General features: G+C 44.6%; 1 protein-coding gene across 1 annotated transcript in view; it reads right to left on the reverse strand.

The window, feature by feature from the left end:
* Positions 1-398: 398 nt before the first annotated feature.
* The window catches only part of gpr173 (G protein-coupled receptor 173), a 13,152-nt gene continuing 2,785 nt past the window's right edge, over positions 399-10,765 (reverse strand). Inside the window, exon 2 of the mRNA XM_034007243.3 lies at positions 399-2,315. Within this exon, the coding sequence (XP_033863134.3) occupies positions 1,015-2,142 (1,128 nt within the window). The 5' untranslated portion in view covers positions 2,143-2,315 and the 3' untranslated portion in view covers positions 399-1,014. The remainder of the gene's footprint in view (positions 2,316-10,765) is intronic.

A 10,765-nucleotide genomic window follows, 5' to 3' on the forward strand; every position in this document is an offset into this window, starting at 1 on the left:
ACACTCAAGCGCGTTCAATTTAGAAACACTAAAAAGGAATTCAGTGACAATCGTCTTGATGAGAGGTCTTTTCACAATTCCCTTGTAGTCGAAACGTTTGTCCTTGAATTTCATTTTTACTTTGATTCTGGTGAAGCCCATTCCCCGTTGCTTCCTGTCCCTGTTCACTTCCTGTGCGACAGGTATTAGACTCCCATCTCAGCCACACCCAGTCCCTCAGCTCTAACCACTAGACTAGACCACACTGCTTCCCTCCCTCCCAGTCCCTCAGCTCTAACCACTAGACTAGACCACACTGCTTCCCTCCCTCCCAGTCCCTCAGCTCTAACCACTAGACTAGACCACACTGCTTCCCTCCCTCCCAGTCCCTCAGCTCTAACCACTAGACTAGACCACACTGCCTCCCTCCCTCCCAGTCCCTCATCTCTAACCACTAGACTAGGCCACACTGCTTCCCTGTTATGAGTCCCATCTGAGCCACACCTGATTGAATGTGTGGCATAAAAGTGTGTGTTTCAGGTGGAGCCCTAATGCCTGCAACACAGGAAGTGATTTGGGGGCAGGAATGTGCAGGAATGTTGAGCTTCACCACGAAATTGAAATCAGGGGAATAGGGGAGTATTTAAAGTTTTGTCACCCCTTTCTTATCGCAGGGGAGGGGGCGATTTGCTACTGTCCTTTAAGGTAAAATGAATTACCATTACACCGACTGGAATTCCTCATTATAAAACTAGGTTTTAATCTTTCAATCAAATAAACAGAACTATTCATCCGCTGGACTAAGAAGGTTGTTTAAAATCCTCTGGCTACAAGGGGTAGTTAGTGTTCTTTAGTAGCAAACAGGATCTTGCTTTTTAGTTCAAACCTTATTTTGTGTTTGTGGGATTTACAAGTTAAAAGGAGAATAGAAAAGGAATCCCCTCAAACGGTTGTGTTACACATTCGAACCCGAATCTAGGTTTGAAAGGGAGGGCAAAAAACAGCTTCCTCTAGATTCCCTGCACCTCTCTTCTTTCACATGATGCAGTAGGGCTCGCGGGGCAGTTGCGGTTTAGTCCTACAACAAGGGGGCAGATGAGCCAGGAGACCTTTCTTGAGGTCTTTGTTGAGGAAGAAGCAGATGACGGGATTGACCCCGGCCTGGGCGAAACTCATCCACACCGCGACGGACAGGTAGCGGTGAGGTACGGTGCAGGCCTTCACAAACACCCTCCAGTAGCAGGCCACGATGTACGGCGACCACAGGACCAGGAAACACAGCGTGATCACGTAGAACATCCGGCCCAGCCGCTTCTCTGCCTTGAACTCCTCCATGCCCAGCAGCCGACGGTTCTGGTTGTGAACGTTCTGCCGGATCCCCAGCAGGGTAGGGGGCATGGGTCCGCGCCCGAACCCCGCGATCCAGTTGGCGGCCGCTTGGCCGGTGGCCCCCGGCCCGTGGAACGTCCAGTTCTGGCTGATCGCTGGGACCATCTGGACGGGCTTCATCTTGCGATGCTTGTACTCAAACAGCAGCAGTTTCATGTAGACCACGTGGGTGGCCAGGATGAGCACGGCCAGCATGAGCATAAAACCCAGGGTGTCGTTGGCTTTGAAGTAGCGGTGCTCGAAGATGCACTGGTCCTCCTCGCGGATGAACTTGTAGGTGCCCACGTCGAACACTGGGGGGAAGGCCATGGCCACCGAAAGCGTCCACACCATGCAGACCACGGCCACGCAGGTCCAGAAGGTCATGCGCTTGGAGTAGAAGCGGTGGTGGGCGATGGCCATGTAGCGGGTCACGCTGATGCAGAAGAGCATGAAAGCCGCGTGGAAGCAGAAGAGGATGGCCATGAAGGCCACGATCTTGCAGCTGAGCACGCTGTAGGTCCAGGCTGAGCCGTTCTTGATGGACACCAGGACGAAGGGGAAACAGATGGCCGAGCGGATGGTGTCCGCCAGGCAGAGGTCCAGGAGGAAGTAGTACGGAGCCTTGTGGAGGGCTCGGTCCTTCAGAATGAGCAGGGACACCACCAGGTTGCCCGCCAGACTCGCGCAGATGATGAGCCCGAGGAGGACCAGTTTGACGTAGGTGGAAACGGTGGAGGAACCGGACGCCAGTGGGTGGTTGGCTCCCTCGCTGCTCTCGCTGGCATTGGCCATCCTTCTTTCCGTCCCTCCCTCCTTCTTTTGACCTTTTTTTCTGGAAGTCCGTTCTTTCTTTCTTTCTTAGGTTCGTTCAGAGCCGGCCCCCCTCCAGAGTATCTCTCTTGTGGTTTCAGCAACAGCACGGTGTTCTCACTCTGCTGCGCCCCATCATTGCGTCCCAGCTCCACCTGGAAAGCCAAGCAGAAAGGCTTCATCATTATCCATGGCAACTGTAATATGATAAGCAGCAGTGATGTATGTCTTAAATTACAAACTGGACATTTTGTGAGGATTACAAGTTGTATAACCTAAGTTAGGATATGACTCCATGTCCACTAGGACAGTTTGGGACAATTCAGGCTTTTCAACTCACATCCCCAATGCATTCAGGTATGTTTTACCTGTCTCAGTTACCTTTCACAGCAGGACTACACTTACCAGAATGCATTGGGGGTGTGAGTTGAAAAACCTGAACTGTCCTAATGTGTATGGAGTCATATGGTGTGTCATATCAGATCAGATTTGTTAGTCCAGAGGTTGAAGCAACGTGGCAGTGAAATAGTTAATATTCACGGGATACCACCTGTAACGGAACTTTAGTGAGAGAAGAATAGGAATACAGCAATGGACCAACTAAAAAGGCAGTATATCAAAGCCTATGGTCTGTATCACTGATATGACTAAAGGTTAAAGCAAATAATGGGTTAATTTATACTGGAAAACACTTTAAAAAAATGTTGCTTTGGATTTATCCACACTATCGACCGAGAATCATAGAATACTGCTGTGTACTGAGCAACAGCTTCAAGTTCCAATATGGCGGCCATCTTAGGTCACAGTTGAAAGTGATAGGTGCCCTTACACCTCAGACAGCACCGGTTCGTATCTCATTCACGGGGCCAAACTGTGCTGTGCGGAAGAACATCATCTTACTTTGTGTGCTAAAGAAACTTTTGAACTGTCGTAAGCGAAGGCTGGGTTTAAAACAAACCAGACAAAGGTGTTGTTTCAAAGGACACAGAAGATACGACAGTTTCTCCTGAACATGTGAGCAGAAAACCACATTTAAGAGCAGCTGTCAGGCACAGTTAGAAATTTAAAAGCGTCTGACAAAAATTGGGGAAATTCTGCGGCAGCAGGGGATCGATCGCACTGCTATTCAGTGTAAAATAAAAAAACTGAAAAACGAATACAAGAAAATTACAGATAATAACAACGTGACCTTTTAATTTTGCACTACTACTTCCTGGGTCAGCTATACCTGACAACAGGATACTGGAACGAGAGAAGTTGCCAGCTGAAATGGTTTCTGAGATATTAACAGGAGTAGTTGACGATCCTTTTTTAGCTTTAGATGACTATTTGAAACATGATTAGTGCCGTCTAAAGTGTAGCGTGACTATCTGTTGTTGATTTTTGTAAAACGTTCCAACAGACTGTAGCTTTATAGGCAATTGAATGCCTACTACTACTGGACTTGACTTGAGGAATATAGAAAGTTTCATAAGCACCAGACCTTTCTACATTGCTCACCTTAAGTGTTACAGAGACATTGACAGAGTGGTTGTGAGCACACTGTCTTTTTATGAATATAATCAAGTTTGATGTTCCTGAAACTGTTCGGGACTACTGGTGGCTTCGTTAACAACAGTAATAAACAGTTCTGGAAATATCAAAATGGATTTGAATTGTCTTTGGAAAAACATTTGTTAAACAGCTCAGGAGATAAAGCTTTGTGAACAGAGTCAACATTTCATTATTCACTTCCCTAAACCTGCCCTGTAACTACACTGCTACAGACTTCTGATTTCCCATCCAAATCTAACCGATATCACGGCAGTATTTAAATAGTTGTGAAAATCTATTCCATTAATTCCCACATCACAATCAGTACATATTTTATAGCATTCAAGTTAAAGGGTACATAAGGACCTGTTTAATTTATTGTGTTACGTGTTCCCATGTGTTGCTACAACTGTTTGCGTGAGGTGTGTGTATTGTTTTGTTTATTTTATTTTTTTTACATTTTGACCACTTTTTTAAACTTTTAATTGCATTCCCTGCCTCAAGATGGCTTCCCATGTACCCACATGGACCTCTCAGAACTACATTTCCCATCATCCTCCTGCTCACATATGTAACTGAGATGGATTTACCAGTGAGCAGGAGCATTAAATGCACTTTCCATTGTATTTAATGTATACAATGGGCAGCAGTGTGAAGTAGTGGTTCCCCACCACTACTATCTCATTTTGTCTTGGTGAATCCAATATTAGCACGTAGTAAACGACAGCAACTGCTATGGAATAAAAATCAGGAGCTTCAAATGCATGGCATTCAAAGGGTGGGGGAGGGGAACATTAAAGTGAAATATAAAAAACACATTCATCAATTCAAGAAGCATTTCACGAACTGCAAGTGGCTTTGTAGTGTTTAAACTATCGAGATTCACTGCATCTCTAGCGCGGTACATATCATAGGAGAATTACCTTTAAAATTACTCCATGAGCAAACCCTTCAGTTGTTTATTTGCTACAGAGGTTGAGAAGCAATCTCCATGCTCTCCCAGCCCTCTTAACATGCTAAGCACACGCAACGCTTCACACCAGAAAGGAGGTCAGCTGCTCTTCCACACGCCAGTGCGTGTGAATGTCGATCTGTCACAGTAATTACCTAGCCTGTTGCTAAGATACAGGACTGAGTGTGTGTGTGTGTGTGTGTGTGTGTGTGTGTGTGTGTGTGTGTGTGTGTGTGTGTATAGTGGGAATGGGTGTGTTTTTATGGGAGAGAAAATATCACCAGTTTTAAGAAAATAAATCTTAAAAAAGAAAATGAACAAAATGCATTTCTGTGATAAATGAGGCCTATGGGAGTGTTGTGAGGTAGTGTGGCTTAATGGTTAGAGCTGAGGGACTGGGAGGGAGGGAAGCAGTGTGGTCTAGTCTAGTGGTTAGAGCTGAGGGACTGGGAGGGAGGGAGGCAGTGTGGTCTAGTCTAGTGGTTAGAGCTGAGGGACTGGGAGGGAGGGAGGCAGTGTGGTCTAGTCTAGTGGTTAGAGCTGAGGAACTGGGAGGGAGGGAAGCAGTGTGGCCTAGTCTAGTGGTTAGAGCTGAGGGACTAGGAGGGAAGGAAGCAATGTGGTCTAGTCCAGGGTTATTAGTTTTAGAAATTTAGTTTTAGCCCAGTTCTGAATGTGATCAAATTAGGGTTACCATATGACTCCATCTGCACTAAAACTGTTTGGGACAGTTCAGGTTTTTCAACTCACCCCCCAATGCATTCTGGTAAGTGTAGTCCTGCTGTGAAAGGTACCTGAGATGTAAAACATACCAGAATGCATTGTGATATGAGTTGAAAAGCCTGAACTGTCCCAGTGTACACAGACTCATAGGGTAACCCGAGCCTAGTGGTTACTGCAAAGGGACTGGGAGACATGCTGGCAGTAAGTGCAGGCTTCTGCATGCAAAATTCTATCTGTCACAATAATTACAGCTGGCTGTTGCTAAGCAACTGCACCTTATAGCTTATGTGTGCGAATGTGTGTGGGTGTATGTGTGCAACTGAAGGGAGAAAGGATCTCAAGGGAGAAAAAAAAACATTTCTCATGTAATTCAGGGAGAATTTTTATGGGACCAGCAGAGAAGCAGTGTGGTCTGGTCTAGTGGTTAGAGCTGAGGGACTGGGAGGGAGGGAGGCAGTGTGGTCTAGTCTAGTGGTTAGAGCTGAGGGACTGGGAGGGAGGGAAGCAGTGTGGCCTAGTCTAGTGGTTAGAGCTGAGAGACTGGGAGGGAGGGAAGCAGTGTCGTCTGGTCTAGTGGTTAGAGCTGAGGGACTGGGAGGAGGGAAGCAGTGTGGTCTAGTCTAGTGGTTAGAGCTGAGGGACTGGGAGGGAGGGAAGCAGTGTGGTCTAGTCTAGTGGTTAGAGCTGAGGGACTGGGAGGGAGGGAAGCAGTGTGGCCTAGTCTAGTGGTTAGAGCTGAGGGACTGGGAGGGAGGGAAGCAGTGTGGTCTAGTCTAGTGGTTAGAGCTGAGGGACTGGGAGGGGGAGGGAGTGAAAGCAGTGTGTCTTGGAAGTATGAAGTCCATGACGCACTAACCAAAGCAAGAGCATCCTTGACCTTTGTCTTTCTTCGCAGTAAATGTGCTTTGGTGATCAAACATTTGCAGAATTTGTGGAAGGAATCTCTCAGAGTGATGGGAAGGTTGTGCTGTTGATTAAATGTGGCTTGGTTTAGGACGAGCAGCACAGTAAAGTTTCACTGAAATCTGTTTTGTATACGAGGAGAAGCCGAATGGGGACATGGCAGAGGAAAGGAAAGGGAAGAGGCTTGGCAGGAATCTGCCAAAAGCAACAAAGAAAATGGGAATTATAGCATTGATTACCACAATTGGTAGAATATAACACACCCCAAGTGTATGCAATGGAGATGAGCTTAAGAGCTCTATGTCCCTCTCACTTTTTTCAATGGAAAATCACTTGTCAGTATACTAGGACCCAGCAGAAACGCCAATCAACTGATGCAGTGTTGGCCTCGCAGTGCATTGTGGGTGATCTCAAGCAGAGAGGAAAAAGCAGAGCACAGTAATAAAGAACTGTTTCTTTTCAATGTGACGTTTCTCAATCGTGATACCATTTCCCATGTCTATCGTCTCAATACTATAAAATATTTGCTATTTGAACAAGCAGTGTGCAGTAGTGGTTAGGGCTCTGACCGGAGGGTCGTGGGTTCAATCCCAGGTGGGGGACACTGCTGCTGTACCCTTGAGCAAGGTACTTTACCTAGATTGCTCCAGTAAAAACCCAACTGTATAAATGGGTAATTGTATGTAAAAATAATGCGATATTCTTGTAACAATTGTAAATCGCCCTGGATAAGGGCGTCTGCTAAGAAATAAATAATAATTGGGATCTGATTGTCATAGCGTGGCTGTGAAATACCCGCTCTTGTCTTCCAAAGAGGGAGTTCAGGATCACAAAGGTGCCAAATCAAAGTTTATTTTTAATGTTATTACTGCATGCCCCAGCTACAGAAACTGTCCCCCACTCTGACTCCCTGACTTTAGAAAATAGTTACGATGATAACGCTTCACCTCCGCCTCTGTTGCATTTAACATACATGACTGGGTTTTGAGAGGCTGAATGATGGTTTATTTCTCATATGTCATGCTGATGCACTGGGGAGACAGCACTGTGGTTGATCCCCGGAGCCAGCATCGCAGCCGTTGTGTGTGCTGATGCGCCAGGGAGGCAAAATAAGCTGATCCCTGGAGCCAGCATTACACGTCAGCCATCAACACCAGACAGAAGGATATCTACATCATCATATGGAAGGAAACGTAAATGGATGGAGACGCATATGGATCACATTAGTTTACTGTAAAGCTACGTCTTAGTTGGTGCTTATCTTGGTGAGAGCCGAGTTCAAATCAGCATGAAGTTTTAACATCTACTCTCGTGTAATGGAAATCATTATTATACACTACCAGTATGCTACATATAGTAGTCCCTGATATTGAGGTGATCTAAAACATCTTTATGTTCGATAGTTCAGCTAGGAATGATGTCATGTTAAGATACGGTATACCGTATATCCTCAAATAAACAGCGTCCTTGAATAAATGCTGCCCTCCAAAAACAAATAAACAGGAAGCAGGTTTAACATACCGGACACATCACCGTCAAAGAAGGTCCCTCGAAAACCGTACTCCTTCCAATAAATGTCAATCAAATAAGTGCTACTCTTGAATGAACACTGCAGCTGTTTTAGGCCATTTAACATAAACTTTACTGAAAATATACAGTAATTTTTTAACTATGAAAAAAAGCACAGTGTGTTGTAAGGTGATTTTCACCCCTCTCAGTGTCAGAAGTATAGGGGGCAAGCCAGACGCCTGAGGGGCAAATTGTGCTTCTAATCCAGGCATGTCTGTAAGGTGATGTCCGTGCATTTTCAGGGAAGGATGGAGAGATGTAAGCAACAGCAAGTGTTGGCGTACAGCCACAGTTAAGTGGTGTGCTTGTGTATCCTGGTACGGTGCCATTATCTCTTATGGTTTCCTCCATGCTCTGCTTGTATCACAGTTTGGTTTTGCTGTATGTCTTGCTGTGGGTTTGGCTTTTAAATATACATACATTATCCGACTGGTCGACAGCCAGATTGGATTGTGATCTCGTCCAATCTCAGCCTGATCTGTGTTTGAATTGGAGAACACAGGCCATGTATAAAATCAAATGACATGGCTTGAAACTCACACACCTGTCAGCTATGTTCCCCCTGAATATTTGTCCCCCTAGAAACCAATATTTGGGAATAATGGTACCCCCTTATTCTTTGCATATAAGTCTATAGTCTAGTCTGCATTTTCAACTAGAACCTTACTTTAAAGACCATTTACCAAACCCTAAACTTGTACTACCCAGTCCCCTCTGACAGGTCCAGTCTCACCTACAACAGTACATGATAAAAGCCAGGATAAATAATAATCATGCACCTAGAGGGGAACAAATGTTCAGCGCCCTGGGGCTACAAATATTCAGCGAATGTTTGTTCCTGGGGGGAACAAATATTCGGCGGAACCAATATTTGTTTACACTGGCACTCAGTCCTGGGTTTCATAAACCCCTTCAATTAAGCAGTTCATTCAGAGCAGATTTTGCTGGATCGTTTCAATATTAGTAAGAATAGACTTCATTGAGGGGGAGTTCTGAACCCCAGGACTGGGTGCAGCAGCAACAGCAGGGCTACTGTGAGTTTCTAGCCCTGCTCAAACTCCTGGCTCCTGGTCATTTCAATATTAATAATAATAGACTTCATTGAGGTGAGTTCTGAACCCCAGGACTGGGTGCAGCAGCAGCAGCAGCAGCAGCAGGGCTAGTGTGAGATTCTAACCCTGAAATGGTGTTTGACGGCCGATGGGGTTTTCTGAAATGCATGAACATTACTGTTTTTATATAATTAGCTTTTGAATGTTTTGCAATTTTACTTTTTGGATTATTTTTTTTCAATAATAACTTGTAAACGCTACTAAATCGTATACCGTAAAAGGAGGGTAAGAGTGGATACAGGTCAGACATGTGTCATGTTTCTCCGACACTGCATATTAAAATTGAATTTTGTTCTGTAAACTGGACTACTAGCCTTCATGACAGGTTTTAACTTTGGTCGCTTATAAAAAAAAATAAATAAAAAAAAAGTCACTACTGTTAAACGATATTGTAGGGGGTCAACAAAGGTCAAACAAATATTGCTGTGCTGTTATCAACAGACATGTTTTACTCTTCAAGACAAGGAATTGATCAACTGGGGTCTATTCGACCTTGTGTGTTCTGTGTCTAGAGCAACACACGCCAAGAAATTGATAGTGCTTGGATATTGTTAGGATAGTGCTTGGATATTGTTAGGATAGTGCTTGGATATTGTTAGGATAGTGCTTGGATATTGTTAGGAAAAGAGAGTGTAAGCAGAGTTCACAAAGATCAGATTTGCACACACACAGTTAGGTAAGATATATAAGACAGGCACTTGTGAGCGATCAAGTTTTCCCAGGGCACCCGTCAATTATAATCGGTGGAATAACTAGTATTATATTTCAACTTCCACAGGAATCCCATTTGCTGTGTTTGACTGTCCTAGAACAGCGGTCTCTGTAGCTACCAAACTGGAAAAGGTGAAGTGAAGCTCCTCTTATGAATGAGACTTCTAAACGCAACCCTGTTCAGACTTTCCCAAGATGGCTGCCGATCGCTCCAGACACAACATGGTTCATGAATCACAAGCTGCTGGATGAGCTGTTTGAACCCTAGGGTACCAGAAGAAACAGCCAGACCCGCAGGTCAGAACCGCAAATTGACATTAAAAGCCGTACACCCTCGACAGTCATCGCAAAATAAAACTGAGATGCAAGATCGCTGTTTGGGTGAAGTCAAAAACTGAAGTTCGTCATCGTCAACATATGATTCATTCACTGGTGGGTTCTTAATTCAAGTTGCAAAATATATCATTTTAAATGGAGCAATGATGGTGTTTTTCTTTTCTTTTCTTTTATTGATTCGAAATGTAATTTTAATAAGTTAGGTCAGACTACTCATGGTCCAAAATTTTCTAAAAAAAAAAAAAAGGGGGGGGGGGGGGGGGTACCACGTTATCACTATATGTGCCCCAGCTACAGAAACTGTCCCCCTCCACTTTTGCAATCAAAGTACACAATACATCTTCATTATGTTGGCCGAAAACAAATACCTTCCTCGAATAGGTGATTTATTACAGTATTTTGAACACTCCTAAAAAAACTGCGAATTCCAGCCCTATATATTACATATGAAGGCAAATGTCTGTGTGTGAAAGAATATCTCAAAACGTTAGAAACCAAGGTCTGTTTCCCTGGTACGAGTGTCCATGTAGCCCACACACAGACACTCACTGCCCTGTAACTCTCATACGGCTTTATTGTTAGTATAGAATTGTATCTATTCTTAGAAAACCTTTATTTAATCCAGTTTCACTGAAGAGAGGGGAAAGGTTAAAGAGAAGCGCATTAAGGGGGCTGAGATACGTGGCCGGGTGTGATGTCACCGTATTGATTTGACGCATGCAAAGCTGCCGTTCTGATTGGTTAACAGGTCATCAGTCATCTACAA

Source organism: Acipenser ruthenus, chromosome 56, assembly GCF_902713425.1.
Source record: "Acipenser ruthenus chromosome 56, fAciRut3.2 maternal haplotype, whole genome shotgun sequence".
Classification (NCBI taxonomy): domain Eukaryota; kingdom Metazoa; phylum Chordata; class Actinopteri; order Acipenseriformes; family Acipenseridae; genus Acipenser; species Acipenser ruthenus.